The following is a 21,936-nucleotide window of genomic DNA, read 5'->3' as shown; positions in this document are numbered from 1 at the left end:
CCTAGGCGGGCCGTTCAAGGAAGTTAGAGATGGCCCATGGTCGATTAAGAGGAGTTTCAGCCAACGACTTCTGAGCAGAAGATTGGAGGGGTTCCATAAGCTCGTTGCTCAAGATGGTTTCCCAGAGAGGTCAACTACGAAAGTTACGAGGGCGGCTCTCCTCGTGTTTTCCACACAGCAAATTTTCAAAATGAGTGTGATTCCTCTCCAGCTCTCCCGTCCTCTTGGCCGTGTTTGGCAATGAGAAAAAAAAAAAAATAGTATATTTGATTGATATGAGATAAAAAATAATAATGTTTTTTAATAAAAAAAGTGAAAAAAAAAAAAAAAAAAAATTATTTTGTAGTTATTTTTTTATTTAAATAATAATAAAAAGTTATTAATATGATGTAAACAATAAAAATATTAGAGTTAATTTTGAGAAAATTTTTTATTTATTTTTAAGTCCGGTTTGGTCCGGCCCTTTGCGGAATTTTTATCCTTTATTCTCTCCGATTTAAATGGATGGGAGAAGACCCATGTGAAGTGCAGAATTGTCTAAAAATATATATAAAACAACAATTTTACCCTCCCTGCATTCTCGGCAGACCCTTATAGGGAGTTTGTTCTATAAATTTAGATAATATGTCCAAAAAATCGCAAAAATATTCTATAGTAAACTCTTTAAATGAATTTCAAACATTATGATTGCTACATAAAACCCAAAACTTACCGAATGAGTATTCTGTCGGTATTGCTGTCAATGAGAAAGGTCATTGATTCGAATCTCCCCTTTCCCTTGTGTGGACATATAAAAAAAAAAAAAAAAAACCCAAAACTTGGATTCTACTATTACAATCCTTATGATTATTAAAATAAAAAATATATATTCTCTCTCTTCTCATATATATAATATAATTAAAATAAATAAATAAATATTTTAATGATACAGGGAATTATTAAGGAAAACTATTAGGGTGTATTTTGACATAGGAAAGCAAAAAATAGTTTGGATCCTTAAATGTAGAAAAATGACGAAGAAGCTGCTGAGAATATTCTTAGAACCTAATATTTTTCCTAAATTTAAGGATCCAAATTATTTTTTAATCCCTATGTCAATTTGCTCCTCAATAATTTTCCTAAATGCTTCCCTATATCATTAAAATATTATTTTTTTTATTTTACTTTTTTTATATTTTATTCCTTTAATTTATACTTTCTCTCTCCCTCGTATTTTCTTCTTCTTTCTTTTCGATGTAGCAACCCATTTCTTCTTCCTGTGATTTCTACCTTTTCTTCTCCCCCCAGCAAGGAAGCTAATGTCCTCGCTCCCGTCCCTGTGATCCTCTTGCACCCAACCACCTCAAATTTCTTCAATTTCCAACACTCCCTCCCGATCGCTATAAATCGCATGTCATCCAAGTCCGCCGAGTTCTTAATCGACAGCGACTCCAGCCCTTCGCACAACGCGACCCCATCCAACTACGACCCAATCGGCGTGCACACGCCTTGACGCCTTGTGTCTTTGATTTGATTTATGGATTTCCAATTTTCGCTATTTTTTAAGCACAACTTTATGAGATTTCTGGGTTTTTTTTGGTTTGATCAGTTGAAAGTTGAAACAAATCTCTAATTCGGTCTAAAATCTCTAGTTTGATCGATCTGGGTTTATGGGTTTCTTTAATTAGTTTGAATGCATTTGCTGCTTGTTTGGTGGTGAGAGAGAGAGAGAGAGAGAGAGAGAGGTGAGAGAGAGACGTGGACATGAGAGGAGTGAGGAGAGAGAATATTTTTTCTAATTTAATAAGGAAACATATCGCTACTGTAGCATCTAATGGTTTAAAGAAGCATATAGGGAATTTACTGTAGAACTTTTTTGTGATTTTTAAACATATTCTCTACACATAGGGAGAACTCTTATAAAGAGTCTGCTAAGAATGCTCTTAAAGTTCATTTCAACCGGAGATTATGTTGGTCTTACTTTGCCTATGGGATGTCATTTAGGGCAATAAATTAATAAAGTCGTATGCGGACATGCTTGAAGTGGACACGACTCAAATTAGATTAACTCGATTTGGGCTCAATTTATTAACTAATCAAACGGAATTTGAACAAAAACTTAGTCTTATTTAATAAACAACCCAAACTCGTATAAGCTTCCATCGACTTGTATAGACTAGTATAACTTATTTTTATTATTTTTAATTTTGTAATGAAAACGTGTGTAATTATTAAAAAATATAAAAATAAATTTTCTTTCTAATTTAATAAATATAACTTGAAATATAATGCATCCACCCCTCACATAGGAGATTTAAAAAACAAAAAATAATAATAATCTTTTGGTTTTTTTATATATAGTTTTATTTTTGTTCAATGATATAAATGATTAATCAAATTAGCTATTAGATATTGTCACGTCAACTTTATTTAATATTTATAAAATATTTGTGTGATATATAATATCAATCTAATTGTAAGCGAGGAATGATGAGTATGACATGTTAATTTAAATGGTTAATTACATTTTTAGTATATAGGTATTTAGGCAATTTTTTGTTTTTCACCTAAGTTTTAATTCGTCTCACATATGGTACTTGACTTATGGGTAAATATCAATTTAGTACATCTATCATCATTCCGTAACTAACGGACTACCATAGGTGGTTTTGGCCACCCCTGCGGCTAGTCTGCTTATGATTCGACCACCCCAATAGCCTTTAGGGGTAAATCGGCCACCCCTAAGGGCTTTAGGGGTAGTTTCGGCTACTCTTTTTTAGCCATAGGAGGTGGCCGAAACCACCCCAAAGCGGCCATTGAGAGTGGCCGAACCACCCTCAAGGGCCTTAAGAGTGGTTCAACCACCTCCAGATTAGCCGCAGCAATCCGTTAGTTTGGTTAACAGAATTGTGACATGAGTACTAAATTGGTATTTACTAATGATTTATGTACCATCTATTATCGAGTTGAAACCTATGTATAAAAACATGAAAACATAAGTATTAAAAAGGTAATTAACCATAATTAAATATGTGATATAAGTAACAAGGTTAACGTTGCAGCAATTTCGCTAGCGATTTGGACAAAAAAACATATGTGATGGTGATTATTTTTTGAGAGTATCGAGGTAGCCATTTTTAATCAGTTTTTTTTTTTTTTTTTTTTTTTTTTTTTAAAATAGAGGAGTAAGAACAAATACAAACAAATATCATAGATATAAATACACATAAAATTACAAAATCCAAAATATAAAAATAAAAGACCGAAAAGAAAATCAAATCTTGACAGCCGCAGCTTCGAAGTAACATAAAAGAGATTAGGAGGATGAGGAGTGTATTAAGTTTTTGGTGGTGGAAAGGACGGAAGAGCAGAAGTTCTCCCCCATGTCAAAAAAAAAAAAGAAGAAGCAGAAGTTCTCCCCATCACCTCCCTGAATGATATCTGAGGGGGGTAGTTCCGCCGAGAGAAGAGCTTTTCGTAAAGCTGGTTTGTGAATATTAGTTATCTTCATTACTTCTAGCAAATTTTTAATCAGGTTACAACCTAAGCAGAAATTTTAAATTTTATTTTCTAAATACTGTAATGCAAACCGTGGAGTGTACAACATATATAACTGAGCTGTATATCTTGGAATGGACAAGCTAATGACGTGTTTGAAGTGATTTATTTTTATATATTTGAAGGATAATTTCACTTACCCCATTAAGTTATGAGCCTTTTGTAAACACTCTTCAAAATTTAAAGTTTCTCACTTTGGTGTATTCAATTTTAATTTGCTTATACTTTTCCTCTTTCGTTAAAATATTGCAGTTAAATTAAACCGTCAAATAAGTAAAAGACTTTTATACTCTTAATTTAAAAAAAAAAAAAAAAATTATGAATTTTCCATTATTTATAAATAAAAAAATTATAATAATAATAATAATAAAATAAAAAAGTGGGGGTCACCTTGGTGACCCACCGGCGGGCCACCAGACTCACCACCTGTCGTCTTCTTTTTAAAAATAATAAAATAAAAAATAATAATAATATGATCCGTGGGTCACAATATATGATCTAGGGGTAAACCTATGCGTTAAGAGTTTTTTTTTTTAAATAAAAAATAAGGGTATTTTAGCAATTTAACACCGGTCCATTGGGATTTCACAGAAAATCCTAACGAAAGGAGGAAAGTTGAAGCAAATTAAAGTTTGATACATCAAAGTGAAAGATTTTAAACTTTTGGAGGTGTTTGAAAAAGACGCATAACTTCATTGGTAAGTGAAATTACCCCATATTTTAAATAGTTAATATAAAAATTACTTAAAACATTTTACATCAATCGATGTGACATAAAGATGATGAATGAATGTAAACAATAGCTTAATTCAATAAACTTACTACACCAATTAAGATGGGACAAAGATGAATGTAAACAATAGCTTAATTCAATAAACTTACTACACCAATTAAGATGGGACAAAGATTTCTTCTAAATGGTTGCTACAAACACCATAAAAAAAATATTTGATATCTATCTCTTATTAATCATACTATTACATATTTTTTATCTATTAATTTGAGAATGTAATAATTCTGTACCTTTTATTAAGTTTTCTTACAATTACTAATCGAAAATCTCAAACCAAGTAATACTATTTTTAAACTTATTAATCAACTCATTGAATAACAGGAATTAGTCATACAAGTTCTTTGAATTATAAATTTTAGAAAAAGCAAAATAACAAAGAAATAAATAAATAAATTTCTAGGAAAATTTAACCGCATACTTTTAGTAACTAGAAAATTCAAGAAAAAAAAAAAAAAGAAGATCAAAATAAATAACCTCTATTGTCTACGCTCAGAAATCAGGAAAAAAAAAAAAAATGTAACCTATTGTGTGAGAGAGAAAGAGAGACGTACAATTTATTTATGTGACACACTGTAGCATTATCATAACTACAGTCGCACTTAATTGCTGGGTTGTTCGCAGGGTCTTCAAATCCCGTGCCGTTGATGGCAGATCCGCTACATGGCTCTCCACTTATGTTCCATAAAGCTACCGCCGGAGCATTCCACTGTTGGAGTATTGAGTTCAAAGCGGCAACTGCTCGCACCATTCAAAGAAAAAAAAAAAAAAAAAAAAAACCATTTTTTCTTCAAAGTCATACAAATAATTTCTATGTGATAAAAACATTAGAACAAATCTTATAGTGCTCCAAATACCTTAGAATCAAAGTGTATATATATAAGCTTGTTTATAATTTTAATATTTATTTCTAACGTTGGAGTTACCTACCATTTTGACCTAAAAATACATTATAAATTTTATAAAGCGTTAAAAAGGAATTTTTACCGAACAGAGCCACTATTACACGGAGAAGATTCCCTTTTGATGTAATAAAGGAGTCCCATGTCAATGCGCTTGGCTTAGGATCCTTATCCCATGTGATGGGTGTGGGGACGAACTTAATCCGGGTGGGTCCACCATTAATAAGGGACGAAGTCTAACTTTAATTGAGATCAAACTAAATTATATATATACAAGTATTTAATTATAAATAAATAAATATATTGACTATATAATATGTATATTCAAAAGAATGAGGAGGGGCCGTCGATCATTAATAGGTGTCAATAATTAGAGGAACGGGAGCCAAATAAAGGTCGATCTTGACAAGTATTATTTTGTGAGAAATATTATTTTGCATTTTCCCATCATTTTTTCAGTATTTTCAATTGTGTTGGCATGTTCAATTCACCCTTAATTAAGAAGGACCAATTTGAAATGAAAAGAAGGGTTTTTTTTTTAATTTTTTTTTTTTTTATTGAAGACAAGTATATTACTAAAAATTTGAAAATACAAAACACTTTTTTATAAAATCAGTCTTCTCTCCTTATTGTAAGAATATTTTGACAAAATAAGTTTGTAGGAGTAAAGCTAACTTGTTATTTTAAAGATTAAATAATATTTTTTTTAAAAATAGAGTGGCTATGTGGCCATCCAAGTGGAGGAGGGATGGTTGCTGAGCCACCCTTACATTTTTTTCTCTTTTTATTCTTAATTTTTAATTTTTTTTTTTTATAAGTAGGACTTTACATCTTTTTAAGTTTATAAAAATAGGCAATTAGACAAAAAAAAAAAAAAAAAAAAAAAAGGAAAAAAGTTTATCAAAATAAAAATTTTTATTCTATATAACCTTCTTTTTTTTTCTTTTTTTTTTTAAAAATATATACTCCACCAAAAATATACTTCTCTAAATTATTTTAATCTTTATGTTACAGTGTACACTTTATCGGTAAAAAGAAGCAATTATGGATTTAAACTAAGAGATGACCGTATCTAAATTAATAGAAATCAATCATAAATTCAAAGTGCGGTGAAATTTGATTTTTTTTTTTTCTAGATGAATAAAAAAAACTACAATAGCATAACAAAATAGAAAGAAAAAGTTATAGAAACTAAATTGAAGATCAACAAAATAACACTATCCATGAAACAGTCCATTCGATCTACAGCCTCAAAATTGAAGGAGGATGCGGGAAAACTGCCTAATGAGCTAACTATAGCGGCCCGGCCCATGTGAGACTTTGTGAGTATCATGGATGGGCACTCGAAAGAATTTTACCTTTATACCGCTGCAGAAAGAGCTGTTAATGATAAAAGATATATTTATAGATAGATAATGAGTCCATAACTTGGACTGTGAGACAAGTCACAACAAAGTCAATGTATTGTGAGGTCTAGATCTGAATCCTGAGTCTACTTTGCAACAAGAAGCTCAATTGGAAGTGAGCTAGAGGAGCACAGGGTAAGGATCCGGAGAAACAAAAAAGGATGGTGATGTGTGCAGCCTACGTGCACCGTGCTGGAGTGTGACATACATGCGCTATACCAAATGATGTTGGTGGAAGGAGAGCCAGGTTTTTTTTTTAAAAAAAAAACAACAACAACAACAGTAGATTTAGCAGCAGTAAGGACAACATAAGAGATCAGTTCATAGTTTAAAAAATAAAAAAAAAATAAAAAAAATAAAAAAAAGAAAAGAAAAGAAAAGAAAAGAGAGTTCATAGCTCATACTGCTAATGATTAAAGAAGAGATGGATCGACCACCCTTACTAGTTCTGCTTGTATTATCACTTCAATTAATTATGCATGCACGTAAAGAGAGAGAGAGAGAGAGAGAGAGAGAGAACCTTCAGATGGGTCTGTAGTAGCATTTTGAGCTTTGGAAACCTGAAACGATAAGAAGAAGAAGAAGAAGCAACAGAGGCAGAGAAAGTAACATTGAGCGAAAATGGAATACTGCTTCAATCTCAAATTCATCTTCTTTCCCTTAACAGTAGATAGTTGGATTCGGTGAATACTGCTATATATCATGAGTCAATTACCTAGAATCAAGTCTACGCCGTGTTTTCAGATTTTTTTTTTCCAGTTAAATTTGATTGGTGAGTAGGCAACATCAGCTCCATATAATATCTTTCTTCTTGACAAACCCACTATAGTTGACAAAGAACTTAGAAGCCATCGTTAATCGACTTATCTTCTTATGAATTGAAAAGTCGCCCCATCCATGTAGAATTTTCAGGAATATATATATTCTCCTTCGCTTCAATGTACGGACTCCATGTATAATCTCTCTCTTTCGACAACCTAGGTTGAACGTTACCCACGTTAATAATCGAATTTGTTTTATTTTTTTTTATTCTCGTTCCTGACCTTTACGCAAAAAACAAAAGAAGGAAAATTATATCTAATACTATTCGTTTTTTTCCCTAATTCGATTGTGACCGTTACTTTGATTTTGCGACTTCAAGATCAAATTTTTGGACAAATTCCAATTCAAGACTTTCATCCATTTTTTCGTCAAATTAATAGTATAAATAGTATAAATAATATTTTTTCATCCATTTTTTGCTATTTCCTACAATTTCTCTTGCGGGTTGAGTTTTTGAAACGCAATAAGTTTAGGTGGAAAAAAAAAATTTAATGTATAAGCATCCAATAAATGATGGGTCATATAGACTTTGTAAAAGATAAATATTTTATCTCACGAAGACATATATTATGTTATAAAGTATTTTTATTTTAAATTGTATGCATAATTTTTTTTTAATATATTATAAAAATATGATAAATAAAAAATTTAAATATAATTTTATTATTTTAATGTTGCCCCTGCTAAGGTCAATTCCTAGATCTGCAGTCCTTCAATGTTATATGGCTTTTGATCATACATGACATGATCAAAAGCTGCGGCAAAGATAAGGAGTACACCTAGCCCAATCAAAGAAATTCAAAAAGAATCTCTTTCTTGCTGCTTTCTTCTTTCTGATGATGGCTTTGTTTTATTTCTCTTGAGCATGTCCCACATCACATGCACATCCTCATATTCACAAGCCCTCACATCATGTCGCAGCCTCAATTGCCCTGTTCATTTTCCACACATTAGCACTGATATAAGGGTGATACAAAGCTTGAGTGTTACAACAAGAACAACAGCAATATTTGATAGCAAAATAACTTGTTTTGCAATTCATTACTAACAGATCTTTGCTGTTTAATAACCAACTGAACAATGTCAATTAATTTCTTAAATGAGCTACCAAAGAAGAAGAAAGTTTGAAACTATTTCATCGAAATGGATCAATTTAGGGAATACAATCCACTGATTTAGAATTGGTCAAACAGCTGCACAAGCAACACTTATTTTTAATTGTTATACTATATTGTCAATCTTAATTAGCTAGATATTGTTCTGTAAAGTTATATTATGTGCAGCACCAACATGAACCAGAACAAGTTTTTGGTTTAAATTATGTGCCCAATAGGAAACAATATTGCCATATGGAATGCCTTAAAAGCACTCTACCTTGACTATGTTTCCCAATTGACACACTGCCATCACTAGTGTTCTTTCCTGCACACCCTAGTGCCTAACTAAAACAGAGCTAGAAGGCTATGCTTTCCTTCACTCGTAAAATTAAAAACCAAATTGTCAATCTCTTGTAAAATCCAAGTGAGTGAGAACAACCATAATCGCTTGTAAAATCCAAATTGTCAATCTCCTCATCGCCATCCCACACCCGAACCGGGGGATCGGGTGACAGTCCTAGGTTACACTTAAGATACCATATTTGCAAACTATGATGAATAATCAAGTACAGTTCACGACAATGCTCAAACAAATTGCTGACCCAGTGAATTGGAGGAATAATATGTGGGCCTAAATTGAAACTATTTGAAGCACCAACTATTGGGTCTAAAAAGGTAGGAGAATTCTAAAGAACTTAACCATGAGAAACAGTTGAAGGAAGAGGAGCCAACCAACCGTAGTCCCCACTACACCCCTGGCATGTCTTTTAAAAAATCTAAATAACGTGGCATCATCTGCACCGTTAGATAGAACAACTTTAAATCCTGACATTAAATTTATATTTCATTTGAAAAGTAGAGGATCCTATTATTCCCTGTCCTCCCTCTAAATCACCCCTTAAGAACTTAAGCCGATAAGGAGTAATCTCTTAACCCTTCGAATGAGAAGTGTCCACCCTTATAACCTATCGCAGCACCTTTTCATGAAACAAAAAGACCCCAAAATTGAGCTCAATACGCAGTTTATTAATGTGCATGCCATTATATCAATTCAAGAATCCATGTTAGAGAGGAATAACAACACAATAGCCATATCATTCCTATCATGAATTTCAAAAAAGCAACTCGCTAGAAAACTTTTAAAGATAAAATAAAAAGACTGCAAGTTTAGAGTTTTTACTTGGGAAGTCAAGTCTGCAGCTGTATAAATAAGAGAAGATGAGATGCATTTCGTGATAAGCGGCCAAGATTCAAGCTTGCCCAAATACCATCCCACAAAAGCAGCCTTTGTATAAGAAGAATGGGATGAAGACGAAGACGAAGGCGATGATGACTTGTTGGGACCTCTGGTTTTGCTGAGTTGAGTAGGAAATCGAGCATAGGCTCGCCACTGTTGCTGTTTTGAGACGCATTGAGCTTCGGCCGTGAAAATTCCGACATGGGCGATGAACAATCATGTCTCGTTCACTCGGAGGCGGCTCCACTTACTGAAGCTCCTCAAAAAATTGCTGCCCATTTCTGCACAGAATAGGATCCCAGGGGCCTAAACGTTGCAACTGAACTTTTACGTGGCTAAATAGTTCCTTGGATTTTTAATTTTATCAATTGTATGTGAAAATAATAATAATAATAATAATAATAATAATAATGATGCAGCAATTAGATTATTAAGAATAATAACTGCTTTAAATAAAGATATAAAAATCTAATTTCCATCATATATTTACATCACGGAATAGGATCATCTTCAATTTATTTGAACTGGATAACATTCGGTTAGTTATATTAAAGAAGTATTTTTGTCTTTTCACATTTTGATATGAAACAAAAATATCAATCCAATATAACTAACTAGATATTATCAAGTTCAAACGAACCGAAAATTATCCTAATTCCTTACATCACAGTGTACATGGGGGTGATTTAAATCGAGTAATATTACACATTATTTTTTATTCTTAAAATTACCATTAGCACATATAAGTATGGGAAAATAAGTGATTAAGTGTGAGGAAGTGAAAGTGTGTATAACGGTACTTTTTAGAGTATTTATATCCTACTCAACAAATTTACTTTTTATTTTAATTAGAAAATTACTTTTTTTTTTTTTTTTTTTTTTTTTTTATCTCAACTATATACTTTCACTCGCCTATTTAAATATTAATTTTTAATAATTTCTTTATTCTTTATTGAGAGGAGAGATAATGTTAAAGATTAAAACATGGTTTATTTTTAAATTTGGTGAGTATTATAGCAACTTACAAAATGATTTTCCAAATTGCTAAGTAGATATAACTGTTTTTTTGCTCCTATGTAACATCCCGACTAGCTGAATGAGAATGCTCTCATGAGCTCTTTTCAATTTTATTGTTTATATTATACTGTCTATTTGTTTTATTGGTTGTGTTGATTTCAATGTACAATTTATTTTTTGTAAGATCTATTTTAGAGGAATTGAAAGATAAAAACAAAACTCTAGAATGTTACTTTTATAGAGACGATGTTTCAATGTCTCTCTTTATCAAAGTTAATGGTTAATTAAATGGAAAACATAATAGATTAAATGCTATATATCACACAAACATTTAACAAATATTTTATAAAGTTAAAGTGACAAAGTCTAATAGCCTTTGAATTAGCCATTCTTAAAACAAATTTGAAATAATTTTAAAGCAACTTTATAACCTTGTCCTGACCTCCAACGGTCCATTAATAACTAACCTACGGTTAAGGGTATACATGCGGGCGGATATTAACCGCCTGCATCTGTTCTCTGCATTTATTTGCTATCTGTATTTATCCGTTATCCACTATTCGCATATGGAGATGTAGTTAGCAAAAGTCACTATCTACATATCCCTTTATATGCAAATATGTAATAGTTTTATTTTTTTATATATTATATTTAATAAATTTATCAAAACAGCATCATGTTGGATTAGGTATAGGTGATGTTTACATTGTTTTAGGTTTTTTTTCTTCACAATTCACTCATTCACTTGGGCAAAAAGGCAAAGTAATGTGATATCAATATAGTTTCAAAACATTATGTTTTTTTTAAAAAATAAAACAAGTCCAAAACACTAAAAATTGGCCCAAATTAGTTTCAAAATCATTTAAAATAAGTTGTAATAGAGACTCAAAGAAGACCCAAGAAACTAAAATATGCCCATTACCTAAAATGCGAATAGCAGATAATAACCACATTCAATAATCATTATAATTGCGCAGATGCTGTTAGTAAAAACATGATGTGAATGCGAATATTTGAAAGTGATATCCGCATTTTGCAAATACAAGTGCGAATATTGCAAATAACCGCATCTGTATCCGCATCTACACCCTTACCTATAGTAACTTTAAAAACTCCATTGCAAGTTAATTTATTGTTCTGCAAAGTTGAGGTGGCAAGCAATTTCTCTCACTAAAGAAAAAAAGGGAAATACTAGGTACTCTTCTGGTTTTCTTCTGGTGTTCTGTTATTCCCCTAGTCCTAAGTGGAATATTATTTTCTAAAAACCAAGTGAGAAATAAAGATCACTTTCTTTTTTGCTTTTTTTATAAAATAATATTTACCTAGAACTAGGAGAACACCAAGAAAGCACATAACATTCCCCATATAATGCAACTCAAGAGAGTGAGATCAAGTGACAGAAAGAAAATGTTATGGACTCCAACACATAAAAATAGTAATAAACAAAGAATTGTTATTATTTTGTTTTTGGTAAAAAAAAAAAAAAAAAAAAGGAGGAGAAGAGGACCCTGGAGGGCCTTTCCCATTATCCCCTCCCAAGATTTATTAACTAAATTCTCTGGAGTTCGTGAAGAAAACAGCCAGCTTCTTGCTTTTGGGAGGCAAGTTGTTGTCTTCTGAGCATTTACAACTAGCTTTCCATAAAATTTAACGGAGAAATAAAGGATTTCTAAAGTACATTTAACTTTTGTAGAACAAACATGAAAAGTTACCTTATTAATAATGTAACATATATTTTCCATACAAATATATGTATAAAATCAAGATATGCATAAACTCCAGTAGTGGTTTGGAAAGCTGCTTATATGGATTGCACTCTTTAAACATATGCAGAAACTTATAAGGCAACCAGTATGCATAAACAGAAGCAGAAGTACTCCTCCATGCTAAGGCAAAGTGGATAACCCCTGTGAGTGACACAATTATACAGCTAGGACAAGATACTGTTCACCTTCCTTCTCCAATAATATCACTGATCATTGATTCAGTGACGTTAGTAGGTGAGGGCATTGGATTATTCATTGGGCTTACGCTAGTTGTGTCGCCATCTTGGATTTTCGGCTGGCTGCTACCACCAGGAGTGGCTAACGGAGTATTTTCTTCACTTAAAAAGTTGCTTGTTATATCTTTGTAATTCCATTCTGTTATATAACTTGGCTTTGATGTAACGGTGCCCACTTCAATATCTCCGGCAAGCATGGCTATGATGCGTGACATGGGTGGGCGCATCATTGGTGATGCTTGAGTGCACAAAAGAGCCACTCCTATCAATCGAGTGGCTTCATTTTCGTCAAACTCCAGTAATCTAGGATCCACTAGTCCCAAAGCTTGGTTATTTTCACGTAGAGTCCATGCCTGAGAAACATATATAATAGAGATTTTATCACAAGAAAAACAAGTTTCGATTAAGTAGTAATTTGATAGAGAGATACTCATGTTCTATACCCATTCTAGCAGATAAATCTTTTCGGTATCCAAGCTATTGTCTGAGTTTGGCCTCCCACTCAGGATCTCCAAAGCAACAACACCAAAACTGAAAACATCTGCCTTTTCTGTTAAGTGCCCACGCATTGCATACTCCGGTGCTAGATAGCCACTACAAGAATAACATCAATTAAAAGAGATGCCGAGCGAAGAAATTTTGGATAATCTCTCCTCAATCTCACACTGAAGCGCAGAATAAGAGGCTCTTGAAAGATCAAGCTTAAAGATCAAAATCAAAATATTGAAAAGCATGAGTCAAACACACTATGCAGGCACATTTTGATTTGGGGCCTCAGTTGTTGGTTTAGTTTATTTATGTATCCTCGGGTTTTTAAGTTAGCAGTCCCAGAACAGCTCCACGGAGTAGCATTGCTATTCTCTTTCTTGCTTATTTCAAAGTACAAACCATTCCTCTCTTGTGACACCATAAATAACCATAAACCAATATACAAACCATTCCCAACCTTTTCGCACAAAAGATCCAAAACTAGCTATCCTAAAACCCTAGAAATAACCTGCTAAACAATACAATTCCTGCAGGCTCAAATTTTAGCACTGAATAGCAATCAAGATTCAATATTATCAAGCCCTTTTAAAGTTACAGACCCTATATTCACTGCTCCCTTCATTGAACTTTAAAGCCACAATTTTTCCAAAGATTTTGCCCACCATATATGTCAATTCGTAGGAAGCATATTAAATAACTAGTGCTGTACTACATCAGTCAGATTGCTGTGGACAGTTTTGGAAAATAATTCATTAATAGGACCAATGATATACCTCTAAAACCCATCCTATTTTTACTTACGAATGCAACGCGATCCGGTACCTGTTTCCAAAAAATGTATTTATTTTTGTTAACTTCAAAGTATCAGGTGACTAGACAGCTACAAAAATAAAGGGGAAAGTTCACTTAACTTTCCTAAACTTTCATCGCTTTTGCAATCTCTCCCCCAAAGTTCAAAAATTCTCAATTTAGTTTTAAAAAATTTGAAATCTCACCCCTCTGTTAAAATTTTCTATTAAATCCTAATGAAGGGGTGAGAAAATCCTAAAACACCCCTGTATTCTCCTCGACTTTTTTCTCTTTTCTAAAAAAAAAAAAAAAAAAAACTGTAATTTAAGGATAATTTTGTAATTTCATAAAGTTTAAGGGGAATAATGGTAATTTCACCGTTTGACCATCTAATTTAACCCCAAACCCTAACGAGAGGCGTGAGATTGCAAATTTTTTAAATTGCAATACACTAAATTGAGAATTTTTGAACTTTTGGACGGAGAGGAGGGAGGGAGAGGGGGAAGAGATAATTGCGAAAGAGATGAAAGTTCAGAGAAATTGAGTGAAGTTTCCCCTAAAATAAAATACCCCAAAACATTACATTTGTATACGTTGGTTACATAATTATACTGGTAATGAAGCTGTTTTCTTTTCTTTTGTACAATTAGGTGAAATATATAATTCAAAGTAGTAGTTATGAACTATATGGACCATCCCAATGGGGTGGTGAAAGGGAAGGCCCCAATTAGTAGAAAAAGGACTCCCAACCCCTTGGGGTTATCCTGCACTTCAAAGAAGTAGAAAAAAAAATGAAAAATAGTGATAATTTGATTCTTCGTCACCAAACAATACGATCTAAATAAAAACATTAAGAAGGATAGTTCAAGAAAATGGTTGAAAGAGCTAGCTTACATGGTCCCAGCTACTCGAGTGCTGATGTGTGTTTTCTTATCATCGTATAGCTTTGCCAATCCAAAATCTGAAATTTTTGGGCATAGTTCTGCATCAATTAAAATATTACTAGCTTTGACATCTCGATGTACAATTCTCGGCCTTGACTCCTCATGAAGATAAGCTAGCCCTCTTGCAGTTCCTAAGCATATGCTAAATCGGGTTGGCCAATCAAGATGCAAGCTATTGTTTCCTGCACAAATAGTGGCTCTCATCTGATAAAAATTAAATAGTTGCAATGTGGTCAATCATTTCTAGCCAAGAATAACTTGGGGTGTAAAAAAATTGTTAATAATGGCATCTTGTAAACCCTAAATCACTAAAACAGAGGACTATTATCATTTGAGAGTTGAACTACTTCAAATCATGTGCAAATTCTCCAGATCCTACAAAAGAACTTGGGATACTTTTAGAAGTTGTGAATAACCAGCTTTGAATGGTAGATATATAGAAATCCATAAAACTATAATCAGACAATCAACAAAGAAACGGATTAGATATAAATGATTCAGACATTGACCTGCATCCTCATACAAAGTGTCAAGTCCCAACATCATATTAGTATATACTTTTGACAAAACACTGGTAAAAAATAGGTTTAAGTCTAAAGTCAAGGGATTCATGTAATACTCCATTGAAGAACTTTTGCGCAAGTTCATGAAGACATCGGCATACTTGAATTGATCTCAAAGAACTTACAACAGTGACTTAGAAACTCCAGAATTCAACCTTAGGAGGACATATTGGACCACTCAAGACCTAGGGTTAAAGCATTGTGAGTTGGCTACGAATGGTGTTAGGTTTTATTTAAAAAGAATTGATTTTTACAAAACTATTCAATAGCATCCATAGTTTTCTAACGTTTCTTTAAGAAGTGATATCGTTTTGAGTTGGACTAGGTCTCATGGTTTTTCCCTAGTTGAGTTTTTCACGTAAAAAAACCCCCATGTTTCAGATGTGTGATGCCTTTTACATAATGTACTTTATGCGGTTGATTGTTGTAACTACAAATATTAGTAGCACAATGGATTTGCAATTCTCATTCACAACTATTTAAGTGCATGTTATACCTGTAATGGTCAATCTTGTTCAATTCTGCAGCATATTATTATTGATTAATAAGCACTTGAGATCCATTTCATTTACAAAAAAATTGCACAAAAATTGGTATATAAACCAATTAGTTGGACTTTTGACAAAGGTATAAAAATTCATTAGGGACTATGGATACCACAACATGGCTCTCAAGAAGTTCAAACCCTAGCAGTAAAAACCTAGACAACTCATTGTCTCTCTAAAGGTCTAGTAAGGAACTCTACAACATCCTCTTGAAATAAACCCAAAACCTAACCTGAATGAAATGAATCAAATGGTATAAAGTTTGGTATGTCAAGGGCTTCTTCCCTATGGCCACCACTAGTTATGAGGTTTATGCATCACAAATAGGTCTTAATGCAAAGGTACTATTGCAACGATGGGTCATAACATTGCATAATTTGTGACAAGATCTGATAACATGAACTTCTGTCGTCTTTTCTTACAAACAAACTACGAGAAGAGAATTTTTGAAATTTAACTATGCAATATAAGTAAAATCCTCTGTTCTTTCCTTTTTTCTTTTCTCTTAAGAAACAATTGCACGCTAAAAATGTTAGTAATATCTGATACTTTAATAAGCACAAAGAATTCTGTTCCTCTGGTTATTATGTATGACATGGTTATTTAGAATTATACCAAAGAGTGCTTGATCAAGGCTTTTGTTCTCAAGATATTCATAAACCAGGAGACGTCTATCTCCTTCGATGCAGCATCCATACAGAGTCACAAGATTGCGATGTTGTACTGCAGATATGGTAGCAATCTCGGTTATAAATTGATTCTTCCCTTGGTGAGATGCTACTGAAAGTTGCTTCACAGCCACCACCCTCCCATCAGAAAGCGTACCCTATAACATAGCACAATTAAGAAACATAAGACAGAAGCCCTCTTGGGTGAGATCTAAAAGTTGAAATCACCTATTTTTATTTTTGAAATGTTATGTCATCATGTATAATGTGGTTATGTAGTAAGATGAAGTTCACCTTGTAAACAGGTCCAAACCCCCCTTCTCCTAGCTTGTTAGAAGGAATAAAGTCTTCTGTGGCAGATCTCAACTCAGCATAACTAAAAGTATTTGGTCTAGGGCCAATGCCAAGAAGCTCTGCAAAGTCAAGCAAGGATATACGTTCTAGTATAAGGTACATAAAATGATACTTGTAGCAATCATGAGGATTTTAAGGCATATATGTGGTTCATCAATGATTGGTACATAGATCATGTACATTAAAGTGTTATTTTTTAGGATGAATAAATCTTATTAAAAGAAAATTAAAGAGAAAACAGAAACAGCACGGCCACACATGAAGCCCCTAAGCCCTAACCTAAACTCTCACTCGGCGGGGCAACAACACAACCACCCAAAGAAACTACAAGGGTCAAACAGCACAAAGGAAAACTACCACTCTAAGAAAACAATCAGCCAAGCACAAGCATCAACTAATAACATTCTCACAAAAACCCCGAACCAATCAGCTGTCTATAAGAAAGGGAAGGCTGGATCCCAAACAAAGAATTTATCCTCGATCTAACCCAGAAAAGGATGTTCGAGAGCACATTGACTACATTTCTAGTTTCCACATAAGATTCTGGTGTTTCTCTCACTCCATATTGCGTCCACAGCAGCCAAAAATATCAACTTGGCAACAAGGCATAGAAGATAATTTTGTTAAATTACCAATTATCTTAAAAGCTTAAACTCATAAGAAGAGGTGGATTTAATAATTTAATTAATATTTTAACACTTTAACTCACATGTGGGTTCAATATCCCCTTAATAAGTGAGACCGAACAAGTAGAATATTTAATTGAAATGGGAAGTGAATGACGAAGACAAGATTCTAACTTAAAACATTTGCTCTAATACCATGTTAAATCACCAATTATCCAAACAGCTTAAGTTGATAGGAATGAGTGAATTTAATCATTTAATTAATATTCTAACAAATTCTCTTGAAACTTCTAACCATCCACTGGATAGTTTCTTCCTAGTTTCTAATAAACCAAAGGAGGTTGCACTTATCACAAAGTAACAAATTTTACCAGGGAACAGGGCGCAAGAAGAACAAATGGTCAAGATTTTCCTCCCCCATATCACAAAGAATGCGCCCAGTACACTGAGAAATGCGATGGGAAGCTAGATGTTCCTAGGCTTTCTGTGAAAGAAACTACTATGCTCTTACCTTCCTCATCACTGCTGCCTGATTTTCTTCTCTGAAAACAAATTGCAAATATCAGTATCAAGCTCACAACTCCCACAGGGACTGCAATGCCAATAATCAATCCTGTCCTGCTCTTCCCTTTTGGTGTACTTGGTGGAATCCCACTAACAGTTGGCCGGAAATCTGAGCAATAAAAGTTAGTTGATGAGCGGTAGCAGTTGACAGTAAATAAGTAAATTATACATTCTGATACATAAAGATCTGCAACTATCATGTACATTACCTGAAACAACATGGAGGGCTGAAATCATTGGCCCATAGTCACCTTGCTTTGGTGTGCAGCAGGTCCCCTTACCAGCCCAAAACAAATGAATTTCGAGGTAGTTCTCAGACACAGTAGCATTGAAAACCTTTTGGATTGCTTTCCCAACACCACCTGCCTCCTTTGATATGTCAAAGTCCTTTTTTTGAAGACTCCCCTATAGAACCAGTAGAGAGGAGCAAAATTGGTATATTCTATTCTAAGAATAATTTGCAGAAACTTTTATTTGAAGAAATATTTTAGAGTTTCTACTTCAATATTGAATAGTTTAGAGTTTCGTTTATACTGTTCTTACCTGAATATAGATATCAAATACACGCCTTCCTAGACTCTCCCAAGTTTGTGTGCTTCGATCTTTAAAGACTGTTTCTGCAAATAGCATGTTTACAGTGTAATTTCCATTCTCAAGACCCAGGCCATAGTATCTAAGTGATCCAGGTGATATTCTCGATGTCTGGAAAAGCTCCGGGGTGTTCGTCCCAGTTACTTGTGCCAAGGAATTTCTCACATATGATGGACTTTCGCCGTTAAAAAACAACCCCACATTACTCACTGCCCATTTGTTTAAACTGGTGACATTGAATGATGCTGCACCAAGAGATGTGTTTTCTGCCTCATACACTATGCCATCGGCAGATCTCTTCATTGGGCCACCGCATTTGATTGAGAAGTTCGCGTCTGTAAGATTCAATATGAAAGCATTTGTGTTTATCTATACATAGGTAAACCAAGGTGGACTGACACTCTGAGAAATCAAAAATGTCAAATTCTGGTCTAACAAAAATGTGTAATAGAAAGACTGAAACTTCTTAATCCTATTCATCCAAAAAATAAAAGGAACTTCTTAATCCTACAAATCAATCATATGAAAAAGTGATGAGAGCCACCACAATCCATTTCTAATATAAACGTTTTTCTTTGCCTATATTGTGTTATAAAGCATGCCCTACTTGCGTCTAGGTGCTCATAGTGAATATATTATCATCATATCATATCACATATATATGTAGCTGAGTTTCTTCTTAGAATGGCCTAGAACTACGACATGTGGTGTGAACCCATGCTTTTTAGTTTACCTTGTTGTTCATTGTGTTGTTTCTTTTTTCCTAAAAGTTGTTTCTTTTACGTTATATATACAAAGGATGGTCGAAAGAGAAATCTCTATTTGACAAGACTTCTTCCTATACTTTTTGAATTGTATTAGAACTGGGAAAAGTATAGAGAAAAAAGATATTTCTTTTCTATTATATTAGAATTTTTCATTTTTTTGTTTTTTGTCTTTATTCCTATGGTTCTGTTCTTTTGTTTTCATTTTTTGTCTTTAAATATTTTTTTGTTCTAATTTATATATTACTGTTTGATTCAAATTGTTATTTTTCTTTTCAGTTTCCATTGTTGTTGATTGAGTAGTTTTTTTTTTTTGTGTAATGCACATTGTTTATGTGTTTACTCGATGGGCGACATTGGCTTTCAAGGTTTCGTTGAAACTGCGAAAAGTGTATAGAAAAAGATAATTATTTTCCATTATAGCAGTATTTTTCATTTTCTGTTTTTTTATCTTTATTTTATGTGGTTTTGTTCTTATGATTCCATTTTCTGTCCTTATTTTCTATTCTAATTTATATAATACTTTTTATTCAACTTGATTATTTTTTCTTTTGAAATTTTACACTATATTTAGGGAAATGATAGTGAGAGAGAGTTTCTTAACGTTTATTTTGATACGAGGTATGATGAATTTTTTACTTTTTAGTTTACGCTGTTGTTTATTGAGTTATTTATTTATTTATTTTTCCAACCATCCTTCACATATATAACGTAAAAGAAACTTTTTCCCCTACCAACATTCTTTTTGTTTACCAAGAAAGCTAACTGGAATTGGGTATCAACATTCTCATGCTTTTGAGCACATTTTTTTTTTTTAACTTTGTCAACAAGAAAGTTTATCCGCTAAAAAACAAAGGCTTTCCAGTAGAAGTCTGTGTTGAGGGATACTAAGTTCTTTTGATAGTTAGGAATATTTGCAACACTCATTTAGATACTTATAAGATTGTTAAAATTGGAAATATTTGCAACACTCATTTAGATACTTATAAGATTGTGAAAATTGGAATTTTATATTGAGTATTATTGAAAAGTTGTCCTGAATGGTTATATAGCCAAAGTGTATGGTTTCAAGGTAACAGAATGTTAGTAGAAGAAGTAGTTTAGTCATTTTCTAACAGTTCATGCCAGATTTTTCTATTCATGTCTTTGTTTTTGGGTGCTCCAATATTCCTACCATGTTTTTCTCTCTTTCTTTTTAAAACATAAAAATACCTTCTTTCTTTTGTTAATAAAATGAGTAAGCTAACTGGATCAGGTATCAACATTCTCATTTTTTTTAGCACACTTCTATTTTTGTCGGTCTAATAGAACTATTTCTTAAAAAATTAGTTGATGAGAAGAAATTGGTGAAAGACAAAGGTTTACCATATTAGTATTAATATTCAAAAGAAAAGTATTTTTCAATGGAGGAAAAGTGGTATTATTGTTGGGATATGATAGATTGTGGTTGGTTGGGTTTTGTGACTTTGTTCATTTTCAATTATTGATTAATCCAGGTTTTCATTTTGATAATTTTTTCCTTTATAGGTCCTTTCGTTTTGAACTACATCTATGGGAACAAATATTTAACGTGTTTCAATTTATAAGGATTAAACTTTATGAATTTCTAAACTTATTTGATATGGGGGTTTATGGTGTTAAGTAAAGAAAAATGGTTCAAAATGATGTTATGAAAATTTTCACTTTTAATAGTCAATTAGTTAATTGAGTGAAGAAAAGAAAATTAGTTACAGATAATCTTTTAAAGACTTTTTGAATAAATTTTAATGAGAAAAACCCGAGTATAGTGCGGGTTATAAACTAGTGTATATAATAATCCAAAAAATGGGAAAGAAAATTATAGCAGACATCACGAGTTGGTATTTGTTAAATGACCCAATCTAAAAATTAACTTTAGAACAAAACAGCTTACAGAGTGGAGAATTCCTATTGCACGGAAAGTTCCTCTGTAGACAATCCAATCCTTGAAAATTACTGCAAGCACAGAGAATTATAATTGCGCTCAATCTAGACTGAAATGCCAATTCTCTTTTCTTTTTTTTTCTTTTTTTTTTTTCTTTTTTTTTTTAATTTTATTTTATTTTAAGGAATCTCACCAGAAGTAAAAATTGCAGTTACTTTGTGTAGCTTCTGTTCTTAAAAGTAGTTTTTATACTTAGATTCACAAAACCAGAAATAAGTGCAGAAATGTGTGACAATGCATGTTTTCAAAATTAATATTCTTAAAGA

General features: G+C 32.7%; 2 protein-coding genes across 2 annotated transcripts in view; both read right to left on the bottom strand.

The window, feature by feature from the left end:
* Nucleotides 1-7,325, bottom strand: part of LOC132189233 (probable LRR receptor-like serine/threonine-protein kinase At1g56140) — a gene marked incomplete in the record, with an annotated part of 33,988 nt that extends 26,663 nt beyond the window's left edge. Inside the window, 2 exon segments of the mRNA XM_059603863.1 lie at nucleotides 4,882-5,065; nucleotides 7,156-7,325. Coding sequence (XP_059459846.1) covers nucleotides 4,882-5,065; nucleotides 7,156-7,285 — 314 coding nt within the window.
* Nucleotides 7,326-12,509: 5,184 nt separating this feature from the next.
* Nucleotides 12,510-21,936, bottom strand: part of LOC132191022 (probable LRR receptor-like serine/threonine-protein kinase At1g56140) — a 50,033-nt gene continuing 40,606 nt past the window's right edge. The window contains exons 17-25 of the mRNA XM_059606040.1: nucleotides 21,620-21,681; nucleotides 18,896-19,278; nucleotides 18,562-18,757; nucleotides 18,300-18,461; nucleotides 17,103-17,221; nucleotides 16,756-16,966; nucleotides 14,983-15,214; nucleotides 13,254-13,404; nucleotides 12,510-13,163 (exon numbers count right to left, since the gene is read on the bottom strand). Coding sequence (XP_059462023.1) covers nucleotides 12,756-13,163; nucleotides 13,254-13,404; nucleotides 14,983-15,214; nucleotides 16,756-16,966; nucleotides 17,103-17,221; nucleotides 18,300-18,461; nucleotides 18,562-18,757; nucleotides 18,896-19,278; nucleotides 21,620-21,681 — 1,924 coding nt within the window. The 3' untranslated portion in view covers nucleotides 12,510-12,755. The remainder of the gene's footprint in view (nucleotides 13,164-13,253; nucleotides 13,405-14,982; nucleotides 15,215-16,755; nucleotides 16,967-17,102; nucleotides 17,222-18,299; nucleotides 18,462-18,561; nucleotides 18,758-18,895; nucleotides 19,279-21,619; nucleotides 21,682-21,936) is intronic.

The sequence above is a fragment of the Corylus avellana genome, chromosome ca8 (genome assembly GCF_901000735.1).
Source record: "Corylus avellana chromosome ca8, CavTom2PMs-1.0".
Lineage (NCBI taxonomy): Eukaryota > Viridiplantae > Streptophyta > Magnoliopsida > Fagales > Betulaceae > Corylus > Corylus avellana.
The sequence above is the reverse complement of the archived record's forward strand: the minus strand, read 5'-3'. Positions and strand labels throughout refer to the sequence as shown.